General features: G+C 40.5%; 1 protein-coding gene across 5 annotated transcripts in view; it reads left to right on the top strand.

Annotated features, from left to right (window-relative positions):
• Positions 1–25,280, top strand: part of cdkal1 (CDK5 regulatory subunit associated protein 1-like 1) — a 620,961-nt gene that overhangs the window by 120,867 nt on the left and 474,814 nt on the right. For 4 of the 5 annotated variants that reach the window (XM_059653106.1, XM_048562402.2, XM_048562395.2 and 1 more), the window contains exon 4: positions 11,741–11,825. The exons of the other annotated variant lie outside the window; for it this stretch is intronic. In XM_059653106.1, coding sequence (XP_059509089.1) covers positions 11,741–11,825 — 85 coding nt within the window. The remainder of the gene's footprint in view (positions 1–11,740; positions 11,826–25,280) is intronic. 5 annotated transcript variants of the gene reach the window in all.

Below are 25,280 nucleotides of genomic sequence, written 5' to 3'. Positions count from 1 at the left end.
TGTGGGTTTGTGTGCCACTCTGATGCCCAGCAGTCATAGGAGTCTAGTGGTTAGTTCCGATATGTTCCTGATGTAGGGTACTGTGATGTGTGTGTCGCGGCCAATAGCATCTTCCTGATGTTGTTCCCGTAGGCATTTTCTGACCCAGTTTTTTGGATATCCATTATCCTTGAAAACCCAAAAGAGGTATTCTTCTTCCTCTTGGCATAGTTCTGCGTTGCTGCAGTGAGTTGTGGCCCCTTTAAATAATGTTCGTGCGCAGCTTCATCTGTGTCTGTCGGGATGGTTACTGTTGAAGTGCAGTACCTGGTCCGTGTGTGTGGCTTTTCTGTGTACTTTCGTTTGGAGTTCCCCATTTGTCTTGTGCTCTACCATGATGTCCAGGAATGGGAGCTGTTTGTTCTTCACCTCTCTGGTGAATTTTATTCCGGTGAGGGTGTTGTTTATAAGTTTGTGTGTCTCCTCTAGTTTGGTCCGTTGAATGATGACAAAGGTGTCATCCACGTAGTGTATCCATAGTTTTAGTTGGATTAATGGAAGACTTTCTAGTCTTTGCATCACTTCCTCTGCTATGAGTCTGGAGTTAGCACCATGATCCCATGGGTGTCCCATTGATTTGTTCGTGTGTTTGACTGTTGGAAAGTGAAGTGGGTGGTGAGGCATAGGTCCACGAGTTTGAGCATGTTGTCCTCAGGGTTAGTTTCACTGGGGTCTTGCTCTTGTTCCAGTAGTGCCGTCATTGTTTCCCTTGCTGATGGTGTATCTATTGATGTAAATAGGGCAGTGACATCAAATGATAGCATGGTCTCCTCGGCTTTTTCTGTGTCTGTCAGTTTCTTGTCAGAGAGATTTTTTACCCAGATGTCTGTTCTGTTGTTATCGTTTTTGTCGGTAAGTGTGACTAGCTTGTCTTGAAAGGTCTGTCTTTTCTTGGCTCTTGTGGTCTGCTGGCTGATGTTGATGTCTCATTCCATGTCTGTTGTCCAGTCTTGATTGGTAGCTTCCAGGAATAAAGTTTTTATGTCATTATGTTTCTTTTTCATTTTCTTGTTTTTGGTTTGGAACTGGATGTTGAAGTTCAAATTTCATCTTTGAGCACCAGCTTGTATTGGAAAGGAAAACACAACAAACAAACTAATATTAGCTTGTGGTAACTGGCCTCAGGAATGTGGATTTGAATAGGTCAGTCAAGGGTGGGACAATGCTTGCTAGTAAATGACAGAATGCTGAAAAAGAAAGAGAAACCATAGTTTAAATTGGTTTCATCTGAGTTTTGGGCAGAAGGTTATATGCGTGAAAACTGTTTTTAGTTTTACTCCCTCTAGTTTTACACTCAGTTAAGGAATTGTTGAAGGTTTTGAGGAAAGAACCTGAATCTGTAAGACACAAGTCTCCAGCGGTTTGCAGAAGTTGTATGAATTAAATCGGTGACTTTGAAATTCAAGGAAGAAATGATTTTGTGTAGCTGGAGTGCAACGCATTGTTCATGGATTTCTGAAGGTTTAGTACCCATTGTGAAACTGTTGAACTAGCAAATTACAGTTCTTGTTTTTCTTTTAAATTTATCCTTTAACTGTGTTCGTCCTTACATCTGCGAGTGAGTGAGTAGGTGTTCAAAGAAGATTGGTCTTAGTCATAGGTATTAAGTAGATTGCCTTGTTCCTTATCCATGCTCTGCAAAAGCTATGTTAATAACACATATTTTTTGTTGAAGTATAGATTCTGTGTCTATTACTTGTAAAGTCTGGTCAGGACTGGTTGGCCGGTTGAGGGTCTTTAAGTTTTACTGTGATGTGCATCCAGGATAGAAAGACCAATTTGATTTGGCCTGTTGTCCACGTGTCATAACACAATGTTCTCAGCTACTTCCTTTAAAATCCTGGGATGGAAAATATTTGGCTCTAAAGATTTATTACAAACTGCATTGCTTTCTTTATTCCTTTTCAATTCCTCAAGATAATTGTAATGAGTTCATGTCCCTGATTCAAAACCCACGATGGATGCAGTGGATATCAGTATGTTACTGTAAATATTGATGGAACATTGTTGTTTAACATATTTACCGTTTAGCGTGCTTCCATTGTCAGTTTTTAAGTAGCCACATTCCTCTTTATTATCCTCTCTTCTTAACATCATAATTGCTAATAGTGAGTCTGCAGGGCTAACATGCTTTCTCAAAAGTGAAAGGTGAGATCAGCAAGTGCAGAGAGGCCCAGATATCGAGAGATGTACAGGATTCGATTGAAAAAAAGGAAGTTTATGACAGATAATGTAAGATCTTAAAACAACAGATGCCTAGAGAGGTATAGGATGTACAGAGGCTTGCCTAAGAAGTTAAGAGCATTAAGAAGGGACATGGAAAAATACTGGTGGGTAGCATTAAGGAAAATCCAAATGTGTTTTAAGTCTATTTGAGGAAAAGAGAATAACTACAGAAAGTGTGTGGAGTTTGAAAACAGCTCAAGTTTTAAATTAGTACTTTGCAGATGTACTTCGACAGGATTAAGTTCAACTTGGAGAGGCAAGGATTAATCGGAGATATTCAGCACAGCATTGCCGGGGAAGTCATGTCCAACAAATTTGATTTGAATTTTGAGAATGTGACGTGCGTGTGTGTGTGAGAGAAGTGCAGTTGATGCAGTCCACATGGACTTGAATAAGGCTTTTGTCAAGGTCTCATGTGACAGACTGATTAAGAAGCTAAGAGCTTGTGGGATTCAGGGTAATTTAGCAAATTAGATACCAAATTGGCTGAATGGCAGGAAGCAGAGGCTGATATTCGAAAGGACTTTTTGAGATTGGTAACCTGTGTCTAGTGGTCTGTCACAGGGTTTGATCCTGGATCCTTTGCTGTTCGTGTACATAAATGATCTAGATGACATGAAGATTGGTTGTGTGTTAAATAGCACCGATGAAAGCCTTGGACTAGAAGATGATATAGATGTGCCAGTCACATGGGCTAAACAGCGGCAAATGGAATTAAATCCTGAAAAGAGAGTAGTGATGCATTTTGGGAAGACCATCAAGGCAAGGAAGTACACATTGAATGGTAAGATAACAAAGTGCTGAGGATTAGAGGTTCCTGTGGCTGTCCATACATCCTTGAGGGCAGCAGGAAAGGTAGCTAAGATGGTTAAGACAGCATTTAGGATACTTGATAATAAAGTGTGAAGCTGGATGAACACAGCAGGCCATGCAGCATCTCAGGACCACAAAAGTGTTCATCCAGCTTCACACTTTATTATCTTGAATTCTCCAGCATCTGCAGTTCCCGTTATCTCTGATACAATTTTGGATACTTGCCTTTTTTTGAGTCCTAGAACAAGAACGTCATAGTGGAGTTGTAATGTAACATTAATTTGGCCACAATTTGAGTAGTGTGAGCAGTTCTGGTTATTACACTGTAGGGAAGAATGTGATTGCATGAGAAAGGGTGCTGCAGAGATTCACCAGGATATTGCCTGGGCTGGAGCGATTCAGCTGTGAAGAGAGACTGGATGGGCTGGAACTGTTTTCATTAGAGCAGAGAAGGATTGGGGGTGGGGGAACAGTGGTGGTGGGATCTGATTTGAGGTGCACAAGGTTCTAAGGAGCAAAGACTACTAGAAAGGGAGAGACTTTTTCACTTAAATAGAGGCATCATACTAGGGATGCAGTTTTAAGGCAAAGAGCCGAGTTTTAGAGAGGAGGAAATATTTTTCATGTTGTGGGTTGTGGGTATCTGGAATACATTGCCTAAAAGGATAACAGAAACAGCCACGCGCTAGACATTACAGCACTATTTAAATGAACACTTCAAACTCCAAGGTATTCAAGGCTGTTGACTAAGATTTTTTTCATTATTCACTTGTATTCAGTGGCTGGCCTGCATTGATTGCCCATCCCTAGTTGCCTTGAGAAGGTATTGGTGAGTTGCCTTTTTGACCGCTGCAATCCATGTGCATTAAGTAGACCCACAATACTGGGAGGAAATTAGTTCTCGGATTTTGACTCCGTGGTAATGCAGGAACAACAGTATATTTTCAAGTCAGGATGGTGAGTAGCTTGGAAGTGAATGTGCTGGTGGTGGTGTTCCCATGTATCTGCTGCCCATATCTTTGTAGATGGAAGTGATTGTGGGTTTGGAATGTACTGTCTCAGGATCTTTGGTGAATTTCTGCTGTACACCTTATGGATAGGCCACCCTGCTGTTAATGTGTTTTGATGGTGGAAGGAATAAATGTTTGTGGATGTGGTGCTAATCATGTGAACTGCTTTGCCTTGGATGGTGTTAAGCTTCTTGAGTGATGTTGGAGCTGCACTCATTCAGGCAAATGAGGAGTTTCCTGTTGCCCTCTTGATTTCTGCCTTGTAGACCGTGACAAGCTTTGAGGAGACAGGCAGTGAGTTACAGCAATATCTCTTACCGCTGAGCCGCACTTGGAGCCACTGTGTTTATGTGGTGAGTCCAGTTGCGTTTCTAGCCAATGATAATCCCCAGGATGTTAACTATGAGGGATTCATTGATGGTAATTCCATTGAATGTCAAGGGGCAGTGGTTAGATTACTTGACATTTATGTGGCATAAATGTCACTTACCCCTTTTCAATGTAAGCTTGGATATTGCCTAGGACACTGCCCTGAGGAACTCCTGCAGAGATGTTCTGGAGCATAGATGACTGACCTTCAACAACCGTAGGCATTTATACATGTGCCAAGTATATTCTAGTTTTGCTCAGTCTCCTTATCACCTCACTCGGTCAAATGTGGCCTTGATGTCAGGGTCTGTCACTCTCGTCTCATATCTAGAATTTAGCTTTTTACCCATGTTTGAACCAAGGCTGTAATGAAATGTACTGTTGTATGTAGAAAGGAAATTATTGAGAGAATGGGAACTTTGAACAGAGAAGGAAAAATGTGATTTAATGCAGTTGTCAGAATGAAAGCTAGCTTATTAATGATAAAGATTGATTTATGTTACCAAACAATTTTAATGATATCAGAAAGCTTTCTCAAACTTTTATGCCATGTGATTAATTTGGAAAGCTTAAAATTCTACAAGGCAGGTGGCACATTGTCCTAAGAAGCTTCTAAAAAGCTCTGGAAAATTCAACCATGGGAGCTACTAATGAGAGAAGGTACTACTGCAGTCATAGATTCTGTCTGTGCTGATTTTGCTGTTTCTCCAAGATGGAATCTTTGTTGGAGGCACTATATGGGCAGGAGACTCGGGAGTTAAAGCTTTCTTCCAATGGTTGCTCTGTGATACAGTTTCTGGGAAACCACTTGATGGAAAAACGTATTCTAGTCATTACCTGCTGATAAAATGTTGTAAGCATTCTCTACAGGACAGTTAAAGACACCCGACAAGAAAATGAAAACATAGTTAGAAAGCTATTTTATTATCCAGATGAATTAAAAAGATAAATCAGTGTTGTATATAATCCACTCGAAAAATAAACAAATTGTTGGAGAAACTCTCAACGGATCTGGCAGCTTCTGCAGAGAAAAAGCAGTTAACATTTTGAGTCCAGTGAATCTTCAGGTCCTTTTAATTTAGCTATAGAAAATAATAAGAGTACTGAATGTAAATTAATGGAAGTCTGTGGGTTTCATTGAAAATTGTCATTTTATACAAGTGTAGTTGTTTTAATATTTCAGTAAGACATTATAATCATTAGCGCAAACAGGACCTTATAATATGGTTATGAAAGGATGGCCAGAAAAAATCTGATGGTGAGGCGCTGCATTATCAATAATTCATAGTCACTTTTGCACAACCAGAAATGCCATCTAAAACAAAGATGCTTTATGTACGTCTTGATCTGTGCACAAAATAAATGGATGTAGTGGGCAGATTCACCTCCAAATGTCCTGAAATCGTCAGTGAAAGTTCACTTGCGGGTGACCAGTGAGGGAAAAAGAGTCCTCCATAAACCTAATGGAAGGAAATGGTATGAAACCACTTCTGCAATCACTGACTGGAAGGCCCCTTGCTGGATATGGGAGTCCAACTTGCTGGGTTTAGAGTTGGGTGTCAGCCAAAGGGCAATTGAGGGAGGAGGACATGGTCGAAGGATGATTTGGTGTGTTTAAAGAAGCTTGAATGGCAGATATAGGGGGAAGAGGCTGCAAGAGATGGTGTGAGGGAGTGAAAAGGAGGTTGCATGGGGTAGTGTGGGGGAGTGAGAAGGAGACTGCACGGAATGCCGGAAGGTGTGGAGAACGAGACTGCATGGGGTGGTTGGGAGGGAGAAGGAAGCTGCAAGGAGAGGTCGGTGGGGAGAAGGCAGCTGCAAGAGGAGGCATAAACAGGGAAGGAGCCTGCAAGAGGTCTGAGGGGGAGAAAGAGGGTTCATGAGATGTGGAGGGGGGAGGAGGAGGTACAATGAGGTAAAGGGAGGCTTGGAAGAGGAGGTGGGATGAAAGAGGCTGCAAGACATGAGGGATAAGAAGGATGCAGAAAGAAGTGTGTTTGGGGAAAGTGGCTGCAAGATAGGTGTGAGAATGGAAAATACTGCAAGGGGCCTATGGGGAGAGAGGGGAGGTTGCAATAGAAGTGTGAAGAAGGAGGCTACAAAGAAGCGAGAACACATTTAAACTTGTCAACAAAAATAACATTCAGCTCTTGGGAACCCAAGAAAACTTGGAATTCATTACCTCAGTAATTCATTGCAAATGAATGTGGAATGTTTAGGGCTGTGTAAGTTCAGGAGCTACTGTACTTGCAGAAATGAAGTGGTTGTCAGTTATTAAATTTAAATTTGAGATTGATATCCGAAGTACTGTAAATAGTCTTGTAACTGCCTAGCTAAAATTTCCAGCTTTGTGTCTGTGTAATGGAAATACATTAGTTGTGACCTCACCAAGTCTGCAGAATGTATGTTTAGGGTGAAGGCTTTTTGTATATTACAGTGTATCAGTTATTTTGAAGGAAGATTACATTAAATTGTACTTCTTGTACCAATTTAATGCACTTGTGTCCAGGAAATTATTGCTTTCCTTATATGTTGTAGATTTAAGTTTGATGGAAAGATGGTAATTGTTAGAATAATACAGAATCTTAAAATCATACACTACTGAAGAGGCCCTTTGGTTCCTCTAGTCTGTCAAAATGATGCTAAGCCTACACTAGTCCCACAGATGTTTTCTGTCTAACCTGTTCATGCCCGTCAAGCTTATATACCTTTATCAGGTCCCCTAGAATTATTGAAGAGGATTGATGAGGGCAGAGCAGTGGATGTGATCTAAATGGACTTCACTAAGGCATTCACCAAAGTTCCTCAGGGTAGACTGGTTAACAAGGTTAAATCACACAGAATAGAGGAAGAACTAGCTATTCAGAAATGGAACTGGCTTGAAGAGAGAGGACAGAGGGTGGTGCTGGAGGGTTGCTTTTCAGACTGGAGGCCTGTAACCAGTGGTGTGCCACAAGGATCGGTGCTTGGTCCACTTTTTTTTGCCATTTCTACAAATGATTTGAATGTAAACACAGGAGGTATGGTTAGTAAGTTTGTAGATGATACCAAAGTTGGAGGTTTAGAGGACAGAAGGTTACCTCCGAGTACGATGGAATCTTGATCAGAAGGGCCAGTGGATGAAGAGTGACAGACGAGAGATGCTTAGTTGGCTGGGGCTACTTTCTCTGGAGTTTTAGAGGTTGGGAGTTAATCTGACAAAGGTTTATAAAATCATCAGCAACGTGGATAAGGTAAATAGACAAGGTCTTTTCCCTGGGATAGGGGTGTCCAAAACGAGAGGGCATAGGTTTAAGGTTAGAGGGGAAAGATTTAAATGGGATCTAAAGGTCAACTTTTTCACGCAAAGGGTGATGCCTGTGTGGAATGAGCTGTCAGAGGAAGTGGTGGAGGATGGTACAATTTTAAAGGCATCTGGATGGGTATATGAATACGCATGGTTTAGAGGGATTTGGGCCAAATACTGGCAAATGGGACTAGACTTATTTAGAATATCTAGTCAGCCCAGAAAAACTGGACTGAAGGGTCTCTTTCTGTGCTGTGTATCTCTGACTCTGACAAGAAAAAAATCAAGCTTATCCAACCTCTCTTCCGAGTTACAATTCTCCTCTGCCACACACACACACACACACACACACACACACGAACCCCTCCCCCCGCCCAGCGTAATCATATCCTTTCTGAAGTGCAGTAACCAGAACTGCACATAGTACTTATAGCTATGGCCTTACCAAGTTCTGTATAGCTCTAATGTAATCTTTCTGTTCTTGTAATCACTGCCTCAACTGACAAAGGCAAGTGTTTCTCTGCCCTATTAACTTGCTCTGCCACTTTCAGGGATTTGTGGGTAAACATACAGGCATCTTCCTGCACTGAACTTCCTCATGTCCTACCATTCATTGTTTACTTCCTTGTCTTGTTACTTCTTCCCACTTGGCTCAAACCCCTCTAAACCATTCCTATTCATATACCCATCCAGATGCCTTTTAAATGTGACCTCACATGCCTCAAGGTGACGTTCCAGCTGCCACTGATCTGCCCATCTGGCCAATCCGTTTATATATACACTGTAACCTCAGACCTTCTTCCTCTGTGTCAACCACCCACGTCATGTCATCTGCAAACTTATTTATCATTTGCCACTTTCCCCACATTCTCATCTACGTTGCGTTATATAAATGTAATGAGAATATTGACAAATTATTCTAAATCTGCTTGTGTGCAAATAAAATACCCCATATGTCAACATACTACAGAAAATATTGTCACTACATGACAATATCAATTCATAAAATGAGTTGATGAGAATGAAAAAGTATCCCCTAAAAATCCAAAAATAGCCCTTCATGAAAACTAAAGTGGAGCCCTTGGATAAAGGAAAGAAATCCCTTTGATCCTTAATCTTGATACTAATTTGCACTTTCTGATGGTGACTTGAATATAAAGTTTACGTTTTCCATGTGGAGTTGCCGTACACCTATAATGGTTGGTCTTAATGCTCAGTTAGACATTGTTTTTGCAAAAACATTGATCTGATAAAGTAATTCTTTCCCACATTGCTCTCAGACCTGCTGAATGTTTCGAGCATTTCGCTTTTGCTTCAAATAGCTGCTCAATTTTCTGATGTTAGATTAGTTTTTTTTAATATAATTTTGGATTTAGGTTTAGCTTGGGAGTGTCCTTGGGAAATGGGGCTAGATCTTGACTTTCTTGACATAATAGAAAAAAAGAGTGAGGACAATTTGGGAAATGCGCAAAATAGCTTACTGACTCAGCATCACTCTGTTCACAATGTCAGACAAGATCATGTCCACTCTAAATGGTTGAAAGCTAAAAGACAGGCCAGAGAAAAGTAGAGTATGTTTGATTTTCTAGTTCAAACATTTCTAGTGCATGAGTCACAATGGTTTATAAGTGTATAAAGAAGAGGGCTAATAGAATGGTATCCTTTATTGTGAGAGAAATTGAACACAAAAGTAAGGATCTTGTGCTTCACTTATACAAGACATTGGCTCGACCATCACAAATACTGTCTGCAGTTTGGTCTCCTTATTTATGGAAGGATGTAAAATGGTTGGAGACAGTTCAAAGGAAAGTTAATAGATTGATGCCTGGTATGAGTGGTTGTCTTACGAGGATTGATTAGACAGGCAGAGCTTGTTTGTATTGGACTTACGAAGAGTGAGGGGTGACTTGATTGAATTGTATAAGTTCCTGAGTGGTCTTAACAAAGTGTACTTGGGTCAGCCAGCACTAAAATTACAGATCAAGACAGAGATGAGAGCATTTTTGTGCAAGGTTTGTGTGACTTTGGAACTCTGCATCAAAAGGTAGTGGAAGTCGAGTCATTAAATATTTTTAAGGTTGTTCTGGGAGATCAAGTATCATTAGGTGTAAATGAGAACATTGAATTCAAAACACATATAGATCAGCGATGACCATATTGACTAGCGCAGGAGGTTTGAGAAGCCAAACAGTCTCGTACTTCTAATTTAAGCTTGTATGAGAGAAGTGACTGAAAGATGAAATGAACAGATTAGAAGAAGGTCAGCCCATTATTCTGATAAGAAATAACCCTTTCACACATGCTGTGAGTGGCTCTGCAAAGAGTCTTTGGGTTATTAGATTCACATTTTGTTCATTCCACAGTGGACTAGCAATGATTACAATAAGAGAGGAAGCTTTACCACTTCCACACTTGGACTGGAGCTCTTATCCTTGCTTCACCTCTTGCATTCTATCCCCTTTCTGTCTGGAAATCCTGCTTTTCATCTCTTCCAGAGCGATCCCCTATGTCCAGCAAAATAAGTCTGTAGGTACCTACTTCCAAAGTCCTGAATGTGATGGTTGACAATGGGAGCAATTTTAACAACTTTACAAAGGACCCAATCATCAGAGCCTAGTCAGTCACATTATGTGTCTATAGCAACTTTACATCCAAGCTGTACTTGCACTTTGCACTTTGAATAAATAATTGGCATCGTCAATCTTAGTAATAGTTGTAGCCAAAATGTGCAACTTGTAAAAGAAATCGCCATTTATTTTACTGAGATAGCAGGACCTGCTGATGCTGGAGAATCTGAGGTATCAAAGTGTAGAGCTGGATGAACACAGCAGGCCAAGCAGCATCAGAGGAGCAGGAAAGGTGACGTTTTGGGTCTAGACCCTTCTTCAGAAAAAAATCTGAAGATAAAATCCTGAAGAAGGGTCTAGACCTGAAACATCAGCTTTCCTGCTCCTCTGATGCTGCTTGGCCTGCTGTGTTCATCAGTTCTACACCTTGTTATCCCATCATTTTACTGTTGCATTTCCCTCAGGAAACAGAATATTTTATTCATAGTTATTAAAATCAAGTTGTGGAACAATTCACTGATCTTTTGATATCTTGAATCAAGCATTGTATTGGTACCTACTGCCACCCTCAGTAAAAGGTAAAGTGGTAAAGGGTGAGAAAAGCTATCTCATAAAAACTATAGACTCAAGTGCCCCAGAAGTCTCCTGATCTTTGCAAATAACCTGAAATGAGCTTGAATGCTAGCAAACTTAGTTTGAAGAAGGGCCAAGAGAAGGAGTCAGAATTCTTCCAGCCTTAACTGGGCAACAATGTGGTATTTTGACCTGAGTCAAAGGTCCAATTCAGCAACTTTACTTAATGTAGAGCCTTCAACATAATCAAATGCTCCAACTGTCAGATAAGCATTATAAAAAGGAGTATGACATTGATCCACAAAGGGACACGGGTCAAATGATCAAAAATTTGGTGAAAGAGGTAGGTTTTAATGACTGTCTTAAAGAAGAAGAGTGATGGGTATTGGGGATGGGGCATTTCAGAACTAAGGGATTAGGCAGCTGAAGCTATAGTGACCAGTGATAGAGTGATTAAAATTGGGGGTGCATAGGAGGCTGGAGTTGGATATCGTGGAGGGTTATGGGGCTGGAAAAATTGCAGAAATGGGGAGTTGAGGCTGTGGCAGGATCTGAAAATTTGCGAATTATGAAATGAAGATGTTGCTTGGTTGGATGTCAGCATATGACAGTGATGGCAGGGGTCATGGGGCGATGACGTTCACTGCAAGTTAAGACATGCCAGCAGTGATTTGGATGGTGTCTGGATTAAAAAGAAAATTTAGTACTTCGCATTTAGCAATGCTGTTAGTTACATTTTAATGCTTACTAGGCAGATTTTACAACGCCTGTTGTCTTAACGAAATTCAATGCTCACATAATAAAGTTGTTAGAAAACTTAATTTTTGTAAAGTACTGTTCTCTCCTTTCATTTTCAGATAATTCATCTGATGCAGATTTATGGCTGCTAAATAGTTGTACTGTGAAAAACCCAGCTGAAGACCACTTCAGAAACTCAATTAAGTAAGTGCTGGGAAAGCTAATTTGACACTAAAATTTGTTTGTATCTGAGAATGAATAACAACTGATTAATATTAGATTGTATAATTTTTAATGTTAATTAAAGTTTGAAAGAGATTTAAGATTAAGTTTGTGATTTCCAACTACTAATTATGTATCATCTTTAGCAATGTAGGAAAACGAGAACCAAATTGTAAAATTTTAAAAAAATGTCAGCCACTTTTTTTTAAACAGGTAAATGTTTGGCTTCTCCACCATGACATATGTTCAGTTGTGTGCTTATTTCTACACAAACCTCAGATTTACAGAAAATTTGAAAGACTTACTGGCTAATTTGCTTTAAACAGCTACTTAACTGCTTTTGGTCTGTTGACATGAGAAAGCAGAGTGAGCTGTGCTGTTAATGAACTAGAAGCATTTTCAATGTGAAGTTATGGTTCTTTTTTAAAAACATTTTGGTGTGTGCTGATAAAATGAATAGAGGTGTATAAGTGTAGTTGAATTGGGATGTCTGGTGGTTCTTGTCAGCCATGATGAAAGGATGTTGATTTTCCAATTCTTACTTGATTGAATTTATTACAATTGATAGTATAATAAATTGTAGTAATTAGGGAACGACAGTCATTATTAGGTCTTTTGCGTAAGGTAATGGTCCTCAGAGTTAATGTTACAGATAAAGTAGAATGGATGGCAGTGAATTATCTCAAACAATCCTTACTCTGAACCACAAGCTGGCAATCAGGCAAAACATCATCATAAAGCAGTGTGGATTCAAATTCCAGGTAGAGACCTGTACCATAAAGTGAAAATTCTGGAAGTGAGAATTTGTTGAAGAAAGTTGAATTTACGACTTTAAAGCACTACCTTTTAAAGAAGACACAGTCAGCAGCTGAAGTTTGATTACCAATAGTCAACTGCCATGGGAGAAGTAACTGATCAAGCTGAGTATGCAGAAGACAACACTTATCCAAGAAACCTGTAAATAGCACGGGCAGAAGATGTGAGCTAGGGAGCAAGAGATAAAACTGGCTGCACTTGGGTGAAAAAAAAACTTAGACGTGGGAGGATTATCTTGGTCATGGTATAAAGAGGGACATTAGCAGTGTGGTTTCATAATTGGCTGATTGATAGGAAACAGAATAAAGGTCAATGGACAGTTTTCAGGCAGGAGGAAGGTTTGTAACTGAGGAGTAGGTATTGGGACCTTTGCTTTTCCTGATGTACATTAATGATCTGATCTATTGGTCTTCAGGCAACAATTTAAGTGCATATTACATAAAACTTGGAAGGATTGTGAATTGTGAGGATAAAATCCAAAAAAGACATTGACAAGTTATTGGAGTGAGCGCATAGATGGCAGATGATGTTCAATGTAGAAAAGTGTGAAGTGATGCACTTTGGTTGGAAGAACATTGAAAGACAAAATGAAATAGGTGCAGGAGCAGAGGAAGTCGGGTGTTTATGTGCACTGATCAGTGAATATGTCAGGATGGGTGGTGAGACCCTTTAATAATGTCTACAGTGTGCTAGGCATTATTAATATAGGAATAGAGTACAAAAGCGAGGAGTGAAGTTGAATTTGAAAAGTCACTTGTTAGACCTTAGCAGGAGTATAGAATACTGTTGAGGGGCACTGTATTATAGGAAAGATGTGAATCCGTTGAAGAGAATACATTAGCAGTTTACAAACGGGATTCTAGGAATGAGAAACTTAGTTGTGAGGGTAAATTGAAGAAATTTGGACCGTTCTTGGAGAGAGGAGGGCTCGGAGGAGATTTGATAGAGGTTTCCAAAATCATGAGTGGGTCGGATAGAGTAGATAGGGTGAAATTCCACCTGCTTGTGAAAGGAGCAGTAGTGAGAGGGTGTAGATTTAAAACGATGTGCAAAAGAATAAGTGATGTGAGAAAAATCTTTTCCACATGGCAGATGGTTAGGTATGGAATGCATTGCCTGGAAATGTAGTGGAGACAGTTTCTGATGAGGCGTTCAAGTGGGCATTAGATGATTATTTGAATAGGAATACTGTGCAAGGGTATTGGGGGAAAAGCGGGAAATACTGGGTAATGTTCATTTGAAAAGCTAGTGTGGGCATAAGCCAAATGGTGGCCTCCTGCATCATAACAATTCTGAAAAAGACAGAGACCTTAGTGAAGGAGGCTCTATAAGGAGTAAGAGAAGAGACCCCCTCACGGATGAGTGATAACTTTATGAAAATGGTATAGAGACCAAATGGGGAAGACAAGGAAGTGTAAAAGAGAATAAGAATCTCTCTCAACTTGCATCGCCATTGTCAAGAGTAGGCTGTATAAAGCACACTGCAAAGGACAGCGAAAGGGCCAGAGAAATAATTTATGTTAGAGCTACGGATTTGGGAAGGCTTCAGAATTTAGTTATGTTGTAAAGGAGCAGATTTAAAGAAATCTAACAACAGTCTAGCAGCAGAAAAGAGATAGGACAAATTAAAGATATAAATAGCCCCAGACTCAGTATCTAAACTGCGATTTCTGTAGGAAGATTTATATGAGCTGCAGCCAGATAATTTCATTTAAGGAGGCATGTAGAACACAGTACTTCGTGTTGTCGGCTAGGAAGGGCAGGAAATTTTGTCTGGGGAGAAATAGGAAAGCTCCATCTTGGCTGTAGAAGGTAGAAAACACTAAAAAAGTACAGGGAAGCCACCATTGTAACCATTTAAAAAAGTACAGGAAAATTCAGTAAGTAATTCAGAGATGCAGTATTTCAAAGAAACAGTTTTGGAACCAGTAAATTATTATAGATCAGGCAGTATTACATTTCATACTTAGTGAATGATTTTATACTGCACTACTGGAATAAAATTTAAAGGACTGGTGAACAAATAAAATACTGCAGAGGCTAGCAAGCTCTTCAGAAATTGAGTTTAAAGTAATGTTGATTTAATACAAGAAGACCAGGGTTAAACAGCAGCATATTACAAGCAGTATTGAAGTGATATACAATCTAAACCAGCTTTCCTGGAAGGAATAATAATAAGCATACTGAGAAGAAATGGAAGGAGACATAACATTTCCTCAAAATCAAGATCAGCAATGGATTATTACGGATTTCTAGGACTTCTTGGAGGAGACAGTTCTTAAGGTACAGAACTACTTCAAAATCAAACACAAGGTATGAAGTAGAGCCAGTTGAACAACTAAGATTTTACTGAAAATTTTAGCTTCCATAGGAATTGTAGACAGTTTCCTTTGTGATCTCGACTGATAAATGGCAAATTGCACCTATGTAGCTTTGAAACTAGAATTCATAAAAGACAATAATTCTAAAAAGAATTCTTCGATGAAACTCAGATTTTGGAGAAAGCTATTCAAATCATGCTGGAAGTGGAAAATAGACTTCTGAAACAGATCCTGAAAGAAGAACAATTGTACTGCAGGAGAGCATCGGAGTCTTTTCCTTTTTATGAGATGACTGTCTCAAGAGGCATCTGATAAGCCAACATGGTATAAGCTGATCACCAGATATTAAGAACTATTTTCAGTGCTGTAAGACAGCATAGCCTCACAGACAATGTCCAGGCAGAACAAAGGAGTTACCATCATAAAACTGTAACTCAGTTCCAGAAGATGTGAAGAAGACACAGTTTCAGAATATTGGAAGTATTGGTTGTCACATGTGGAAATGGGTCTGAGGAGTGGAACGCCCATCACCATTGGGTAAGATGAATTCCTTTCAATCAGTTGACCTATCAGATGAGCCACTGTGGTTGAGGAAGCAGAAGTTATGAGACTATATGATTATATGTTATTACAATATATAATAAGTGTTATATGACGGAAATAGCTCCCAGAATCCTAGGAATGCTCCAGGTTACACTACAACACGATACACATAAGAACATTGAAAATGCGCACATTATTTCCAATTATAAATGTTTTTTCATTTTTATACATCTGCATGCGCATCTCAACCTCAATTTCATCAGAAGAATTGACGAGATAGATCATCTCTCAGAATGCTTGTCCAGGGACACAGCGTTAGGTCTGAAACAGTCAAGGGACAACCATGTGTTGTTATTCATAGACTTATGGTGAAACCTAGAACAGAAGGAAAGCAATTTGACCAGATTCTAAATTGGCATAAGACAGCTGTTCAGTAATCTCCAGTCCAAGGAGAAGTGTGTGTTCTGGGAAAGTTGTGAAATATGCATATCACCTAGATTTGCAAAATCAGTGACTTGTGGCAGAAATTGGCTAGTGATAAAGGTAATGTGCTCGTATAATAAACTAACAAATGAGAAGGCTCTTTTGTATAAGGCAATGGTTCTGAAAGAGTTGATGTTGAATTATTAGCTCCATTCAATCTGTTTATGTTATGTGCAGTCTACATTCGCCTTGCTTGGGAGTATGTATGTTTTGTGAAGCACCTAAGAGTCCTTCATAATTATGCCTGACTAGCTGTAAGTTGTACCTATTATCATTGCAATAAACCTGTTTTGTTAAACAAAAGACGGTATATCAGTGGTGTATTCTTTACTACTAATAATTAGATAGGATCTAGACACGGTAAAGATGGAGTGTGGGTGGCAGCGAACAACCTGAAGTACTAGGTTCTTGCTCTCTCAAGATCACAGCAAAATAGGACTCCTGATTGCAACTTGTCTGCTCTGACTGCTTTTCTTTCTTGTTCATTTTCCATTTCTTGCTTCTTTTCTTTCTTGTAGTTCTTTAGTTTTTTTTCTCTACTTAAGGAGGCAGCGGTGACAATGGCAGTGACTGGGGGCTTTGATGGTTGGCTATCAAGAGGCTGGTGTGCCTGAGTGGAATTCTGTTGATTGGCAGCATGACAGCTTCGTTGATAGCAGAGGAGTACCAGACTGTGATTGCAGCAAGGTGGCAAGTATGCCAATGGAGTGTGGCAGCAGCTGTGGCCCAGCATGACCCCAGATGGTGGAGGCAGCAGCTGGCAGCACAGGATGATAGCAGTGGTGGTCAGCAGAGGTGGTAGTGGTGAAAGATGCCGGCAGTGGCAGTCAGTTGTGAATGATGGCAGCAGCAGCAAAGGGGCGGTCAAGTCTGAAGTGGTGTCTGATGGAGATCAGCAGCGGTGGTTCACAGCGAAGGTTGCTGGCGAACAGGGGTGGGCCTTAACCCTGCATGGGTGAAAGCATGCCAAGTGCAGGGAGGAGTGAGCCCACTCGGGTGAAGCCCAGTTTGGAATGTCTGCAGGCCCATCGCTTAAGAAAGGACAGTAATGTTTGACTTTTTAAACTTTCTTTACTTTTCTACTTTCATACTAAGACTGTGCTGCTGAGCTTTTTAACCTATTTTTCTATTTTTGTAGCTAAGGTTTTGCATCCAAGATCGTGCCGTGTGTGGCGACATTGTAGACTTTTCACTACACTCTTGTCCTCCATTCTTGAGTACTCATGACAATAAAGCCTAAGTCTCAATTTAACTGTTGTTCTGAGCAATATATTGCCAGTGGTGGCAGATACCACAAAATGCCCGTAGTGGAAATCAGGCAAATACTACAATCATTTTTCCATTTTCTTCCATTTGCCTACGACATTGTGTATGTTCATCTCCAATAAATATTTCCACCAATATATAAATATTGTAGCATAACACCAGTTCAACCAAAGACCTTCAATATGTAGCAAAATGAAATTATCTATTTGGCAATTGCTATAAAACAAGATCAAAACTTTTTTGCCAAAAAATTGTACCACTGCTTAATCTTTTTTCAGCTCACTAATGGTATTTATAAGGGGCATGAGCGCCATATTCCTCCTTACTAAAGCACAAGACTGATAACCATAAAAATCCTTAGGTGCGTGGCCTCTGCCTCTTAATTAGCACTTAGCACTAGTTAAGTCTGAATTTTTAAAAAGGCAGATATGTTAATATTGCTTTTCCTTCTTAAAAAGTGAACTTGTTTGATCTTGATTGTTTGTTGCAGAAGTTAAATTTTCACCTGAAAGGTCAGCCCAGTTTGTCCAATTAAACAACACTTTTAAACATTTCAGAGTTCTTAATTTTCCCAGGGGCGATTGTCACATAGATAACATTTCAGTGCTGGAACCATCTCTGATTTTAACTGGTCTCTAATTTCCTCATGAAGGAGATAGCTGGACTTGGTGAATTTTGAGTTTTTAATCTGTGAAGGACAGTCAGATGGAAGTCAAACTTCCTTTTATCCAGAGATGGTAGGATCTGCAGATGCTGGAGAATCTGAAATAACAAGGTGTAGATCTGGATGAACACGATAGGTTGAGCAGGAAAGCTGACGTTTCGGGCCTGGACCCTCCTTCAGGCCCAGCCCCGAAACGTCAGCTTTCCTGCTCCTCTGATGCTGCTTGGCCTGCTGTGTTCATCCAGCTCTATACCTTGTTATTTCTTACTTTTATCCAGGCTGGTTTGGGGTTTTCCTGTGCATTTTGGATGCTTAAAGTTTTATAACTGGCTTTAAAATGAAGTCTGACTATGTTGATCTGATGTGGAGGATCGGAAAATCTATAGCTTGTAATCTAACTTTTCTCTCCAATACTGTCTGTACATTTCTGTAGGACTCAAGCACAATATCTAGGCTTATTACTTGTACTGAAAGAAGGCACTATTACTGGTGGTGCTGTCTTTTGCCTGACACTTGATACCAAAGCCCTGTCTCTTTGTTTAGGTAGGTTTAAAAGGCTGCATATCTCTTTTTAAAAGAAAGTGCTGAGAGGTTTCTCTTTCTGTTTTGGTCTATGTGCATCCTCCAACTTGCACAACAGCAATTTGCATTTATATGGCAGTAAAGCAAAATATTGCAGATGCTGGATATCTGAAACAAAAACCTGTTGCATTTTATAAATCGCATTCACAATTTTCATTTATATATAGTACCTTTATTGAAAGATTCCAAGGCACTTCTGAGGAGCATTACTAAATATGATTTGCCCCTGAGCCAGATAGAGTCAGATGATCAGAATTTTGGTTGAAGCAGATTTTAAGGAGCATTTTATAGAAGGAAGGAGATGTTGGAAAATAATTCCAGAGTTCAGAGCTTAGTATGCTGAAGAAAAGGCTGCTGAAGAACATAGGAACTGGAAGCATGAGTTGGCAATTTAATCCCTGCTCTGCCTTCAATACAATCATAGCTGACCTCATATTGGCCTCAACTTGACTTTCTGGCCTGCTCTCCGTAGCCCTTCAACCCATTATTGGTTAAAAACAAGATAACAAAGTTTTAAGCTGGATGAATACAGCAGGCCAAGCAGCATGATAGTGGACCCATTGTTTATAACATTCTAAAGGTCCATGGATGTAAGATAGGTTCCAGTGAATTGGAAAAATGTTAATTTGACAGTTTTATTTAAAATAGGAGGGAGGCAGAAAATAGGAACTGGTAGACCAGTTAGTTTAACATTGGTTGGGTCCAGGACTGGTGGTAGTGAAGTGGTGACGGAAGAGCATTACAGCAACATCAGTGAAGACCCAGCAGCAAGAGACACAACTAACATTAGTGGGTCCAACACAGGTGATGGCAAGGTGGAGGAGGAGGAATGGCAGCACAGGCATCAGTGATGATGAGCTGGCTCAGGACCAATGGACTCTCTTTAAGCTCTCTTTCTTTTCTTATTCTTAAAACTATACGAAGTGGTGCCAGATCATGGGGATAGTGGAAAAGCTTTTCTCTGTATTTTGGGGTTCTTCTCATTGCAAAATACACATGACGATAAAATCATTCAGTTGAATTTGTCTATTGGTGGGAAATTGTTAGAATCTATTCAGCAAGTAAGATGATGACATTTGGAAAGTCAAAAGACAATCCATCAGATTTATGAAGGGTAAATTATGTTGGACTAATTTGCTAGAATTCTTTGAAGATTTTACGAAGTGAATAATGGGGATCCTTTGGATGTAGCATACCTGGACTTCCAGAAGGCATTTGATAAAGAGCAGCACAAAAGGTTAATAAATAAGGCAATTGTAATCTAACAATTTCCCACCAATAGACAAATTGAATTGAATGATTTTATCGTCATGTGTATTTTACAATGAGAAGAAGCCCAAAGTACAGAGAAAAGCTTTTCTGCTATCCCCATGATCTAGCACCACTTTGTATAGCTTTAAGAATAAGAAAAGAAAGAGAGCTTAAAGAGAGCCCATTGGTCCTGAGCCAGCTCATCATCATTGATGCCTGTGCTGCCATTCCTCCTCCTCCACCTTGCCATCACCTGTGTTGGACCCACAAATGTCAGTTGCGTCTCTTGCTGCTGGGTCCTCACTGATGTTGCTGTAACGCTCTTCCGTCACCACTTCACTACCATCAGTCCTGGACCCAACCAATGTTAAACTAACTGGTCTACCAGTTCCTATTTTCTGCCTCCCTCCTTTTTTAAATAAAACTGTTATATTAACATTTTTCCAATTCACTTGACCTATCCTGCATCCACGGACTTTTGGAATGTTATAAACAATGGGTCCACTATCTCTGATGCCATTTCCTTTAAAACCCGAGGATGTCCTGAGGGACTTGGCTGCCTTCAATGCCAAAAGATTCAACCATTTTCAAGAAGATGGGATTAGGACAATGTACAATTCTCACAATCTTGGAGGGCTGAGTAAATCCACAGAGGTGAAGGGCGATACCATGAAGAGATTTGGAAACAGAGAAAGTAATTTTATACAAAAACAAAAATTGCTGGAGAAACTCCAGTTTTGCAGCATTTGAGAAGAGAAAACGTTTCAGAGCCAGCAACCCTTCTTCAGAGCTTATAGTATCTAGGTAAATTGATACTTATCTTGATGACTGAGGTTGAGGATAAAAAGGAGTGAGCTGATAGGTGGCAATGGAGCCCAGAGATAGAGGGAGAAAGTTAGACAGAGAAAGAGGTTGTTGATAGTAAGCCAGGGAAGAAGTAAAGCTGATCATAGGGATTGTGACTGGGTGAAAATGGGTTAACTATGCTGATAGCAACGCATGTCATGACAGGACTCATGGGCAAAAGACATGGGAGGTCATTTTCAGGCTCTTTTGTATTGAACTTGATATTAGGCCCCGAAGACTGCAAAGTCTGCAAGTGAAGAATGAGGTGCTGAGCCACACTGGAGCACTGCAGCAGGCTTGAGACAAATTTTGGCATGGGAACACACAGGTGTGCTTAGGTGGCAGGCAACTGGAAGCTTAGGGTTATTTGTATGGACAAAGTGTAGGCATTCTGCAAAGCATGTGTTTCGTCTCACCAGTGTAGAGGAGCGCACTGTCAACTGTGAACACAGTACAGTAGATTGAGTGAAGTGCAGGTAAATTGCTGCTTCACCTTGAAGGTGTGTCTGGGTCTTTGGATAGGGGGGAGATAAATGGGTAAGAGTTATATCTTTTGCGATTATATGGGAAAGTGCCACAAAGGTGCTGGGAATGCAGGAGGAGTAAACTAAGGTATCCGGAGGGAACATCCCTGTGGAATACTGACAGGAGAGGGGAATATGCATCTGGTGGTAGTTTTCTTGGTGGAGGTGGTGGAAATAGCAACTTATGATCCCTTGGTTGGAAAGTGACATCTAGGGGTATCCCATTATTGTGTGTGGGAAGAGTAGGGGTAATTGTACAAGTGTGGGAAATGGTTTGCTCCAGGCCAAGGACCCTGTCAGCCATTATCTGTGGGCAGTTTTTGGTTGAGGAAAAGATTGGACATTTCTGAGACTCCCGCAATGCAGAGGTGGCATGGAACAGATGTGATGGATCAGAGAAACTGGGAGAATGGAATAGAGAAATAATTTGAAATGCGAAACAAGAAACCAGTTCGGTGAGCCAACCAACTTCAACAACCTCAATAAATAATTTTATGTTGGTCTTGGGGATACAGAGGTCTTGAGTTCAGAAGCTCAGCTCAGGGTGTGATTGGACGTCAGGGTTGTGCACGGCTTTCAGTTTCTAATCTTAGACAATTGACAAAGAGGGGAATGGAGTAATTGGCTAGAAAGTTGATTTGCTTTGAGGGGTGGCAATGATAATTTCATATTAAGTTGGCCTAAATTTCTGCACATCTTGTACTGGATGTCAAATGAGGTAGAAACATCAGAAGATTGAGAGAGATAATGGTGAAAATAATGGGTGGTGTTAGTTACTTGATTAACCTGATGTATGTTTGAAACACTTTGCCGAGGAGAAGCATGTAAAAGAGAAATACCTATTGAAGGATAAATCCTGCGGGAGATTTTGGAGAGATAACAAGGTGAGTTTGAGAAGAGAATTTACCGTAGGTAGTCCTCTAGCTGTGACTGCATAGAGAAGAATGGTACAAGGTAAATATGGCTCTACTCACCTGGTCAATGGAGCAGAGGTTTTGATGTGGAATGGTGTGTCACTTGTGCAAAGGCTGTATATAGGCTGAAAAGTATCAGAAGCATGTCGTGTTCAGTCAAAAAGAAAATAGACTATTATTTTGAGGAGGACTGTTTAACTGCTGTGGGAGGCGTTGAAGCATGTAACCATGGGAAAGAATTGAAAGGCATCAGGAGGTCTTTTTATCATGAAAGAGCGGTTGAAACCAGAGTAGCAGTTTGCAAAGACAGTGGTTTGAAAGCCCATCTAAAAATAGACTAATAAGCAATTTCCTTGCTGTTTGAAAGACTTTGTTGTGTGAAATTGGGTGCTATGTTTACTAATTTCACCAGAAAATACTTGACCTCGAAGTGTTCCGAAATGATCTGCGAATAGTGAATATGCAAAGTGTATATGCAAATTTAAATGCAAATTGTTCATTTTTTTGTAGCAGTATAAAGTAAACTAATAAATTGTTCTGGTAATGGCAGATAACGCACCAATAATCTAATCTTATTTTCTGCTTGGGGACCCTGCAGCTTTTAAGAGTTCAATAATTATAGGGTCTGGGCACCTTCTGCCATGTCCTGACCCTAAATCTCTCACATCAGGCCTTGTGATCAAATGGGCTGCTACCAGAACCAATCCACTATCACCTACTAATTGACCCCTTTAGTAGCTATTGATTCTCCCAAACTGACCTTTACCCATTCCTTTGTCTGTCCAACTGCTGTTTTCTGTCTCTCTGGGGTCCATCTTAATCTATTAGTTACTCCTCACTGTTGCTCCTGCCCCCGACCCTCCCTGCCTTCCTCATTGTCAGCATGTATACCAACATTTTCCTAACTACAACAGTTCTGAAAAAAGGTCACTGGACCTGAAGCATTAACTCTGCTTTCTCACCACAGATACCACACCTGAGTTGTTCCAATCAGTGGTTCTCAGTGGTCTACAAGAGTTTTCCAAGTTGTCTGCAAACTGATCCAAAATGCAAGTCACTGACACACATCACCATGGCTAAAACCATATGAGAGAACATGGCAGAACTCTCCCTTAGAGATAGCTGGAACTGCAGATGCTGGAGAATCTGAGATAACAAGGTGTAGAGCTGGATGAGCACAGCAGGCCAAGTACCTTCAGAGCCCAGCTTGTCTCCACTTCCCGATCCTGTCCTTCCTCCCACCTATCCCCTCCTCCCACCTGAAGTCCTACCCCCATCTTCTACCTTCTAGCCCCATCCCGCCCCCTTGACCTGTCTGTCCTCCCTGGACTGACCTATCGCCTCCCTATCTCCCCACCTACACTCACCTTCACTGGCTCCATCCCCGCCTCTTTGAGCTGTCTGTATCCTCTCCACCTATCCTCTCCTTAATCCTTCTTCTATCCGCCTCCCCCTCTCTCCCTATTTATTTCAGAACCCACTTCCCCTCCCCCATTTCTGAAGAAGGGTCTAGGCCCGAAACATCAGCTTTCCGGTTCCTCTAATGCTGCTTGGCCTGCTGTGTTTATCCATCTCTACACATTATTATCTCAGAACTCTAGTTTACATCACTTGTATGATGTTACTGTGATGGAAACTGTGGGATTTCTGTCAATACGTTTTAATGACATTTCGAGTGAGTTAGGATTTGGTTTTTAAGTTAATAAACAGTGGTGTTTTCTATGTAAAAACCAAAAGAACTGTGGATGCTGTAAATCGGGAATCCTCAGAACTGTTCAGAGGAAGGGTCACCAGACCTGAAACGTAAACTCTGTTTTTTCCTACACAGATGCTGCCAGACCTGCTGAGCTTTTCCAGCAACTTTGTTTTTGTTCTGGTGTTTTCTGTATGTCTGAAGTTATTAACTAACTTGTAAGCCTTTCTGTAATCATGGTGATTTTATGAAAACAGTTTTTGATATTTGTAGAATGAATGATGTAGGACGCTAATATGAAAATATAGTTTTCACTTGACTAAATTGACTAGCATGCAGTAACGACAGCAAATGTTTAAAAGTAATAGCCTCAATTGACACAGACAGAAATCATAAAACGCTGAAAGCAGAACCAGACAAAATAAGATAACCTAACACAATGCTCCAGACAAATGGGTGATTAGATGATAACCAAATATTAGTAAAACGGGCAACAACATTTGGCATATTGACAGAATGGATTTTTCCTCTGACTAATCAAACTGAAAAGATCTTTAATCACAACTCAGAATGCAATAGAAGTGAGACCCAACTGGAAGCAGGTACTTAAGTATGTTGAGAAAAAATGTTCGTGATGAAAAGAACGTATGGTCATCGAGGGCCGAAGGGCCTGTTCTGCGCTGTATTGTTCTATGAATGTGCATGTTAGGAATGTGCAGGAACACACCCGTAGGACAAAGTCCAGTCTAGGACTGGCAGACTGAAAAGAGGCTGAAGGTAGGAAACAATGTTGCCATTATGGCAAGTTTTAAGAAGCTAAGTGAACACGAGGAAACTAGTAGGAAGTTGGAAGATCGGTTAGCTGAATGTCAAAGAGAAAATCGGAATTTGAAGGATCAAGTCATTGGGAAAGAGACTGAAATTCAAAGTTCACAACTTGATTGCGACAAACAGATTATTTTCCAAGTCAGTTTCAGACTTAGGCCAAAAAGGCTGAATTCTGGTAAGGCTGAGAAAGAAACTGAGAAGGCAAAGATGGAGTTTGCCAAAGTAGAAGAGAAATGCAGTGATGTACAGACAGCACTGAAAGTTTCTGCAGAAGCAAGCAGCTATGTGGTCACATGACAGAAGCAGTCATACAAGATACTTCTCAGAAGTTGAGCACTTATGCAGGGTGGGTGATTATTTACTCGTTTGGGGAAAGGTGTCAGGATGACTGAGGGAGATGTTGGTTGGGGTTGGTTAGCTTTGGCCACTTCATGCAATGGTGATGAGGAAAGGGACAATGATGGGAATTAATTGTGGCATGATCCACTGGAGGAAGCCCCACCTGATGGTCTGTCTGGTCACTTGAGTGGATAGGCAGGTGGGAGGACAAACTTTGACTTGTACACCCCATACGGCACAACCCACCTGGCAAAAGTAAAAAAGGAAGTCCCCATTTTTCAAGTACTCGTGACCCATTTGCAATTCTTGCCACAGTAATCTAATTAAAAGCCCAACACAACCTTGATGACCAAGAAGAGGCTAATCT

This window comes from Stegostoma tigrinum, chromosome 2 (genome assembly GCF_030684315.1).
Source record: "Stegostoma tigrinum isolate sSteTig4 chromosome 2, sSteTig4.hap1, whole genome shotgun sequence".
NCBI classification, from domain to species: Eukaryota; Metazoa; Chordata; class Chondrichthyes; order Orectolobiformes; family Stegostomatidae; genus Stegostoma; species Stegostoma tigrinum.
This window is presented reverse-complemented; position numbering and strand designations above follow the sequence as displayed.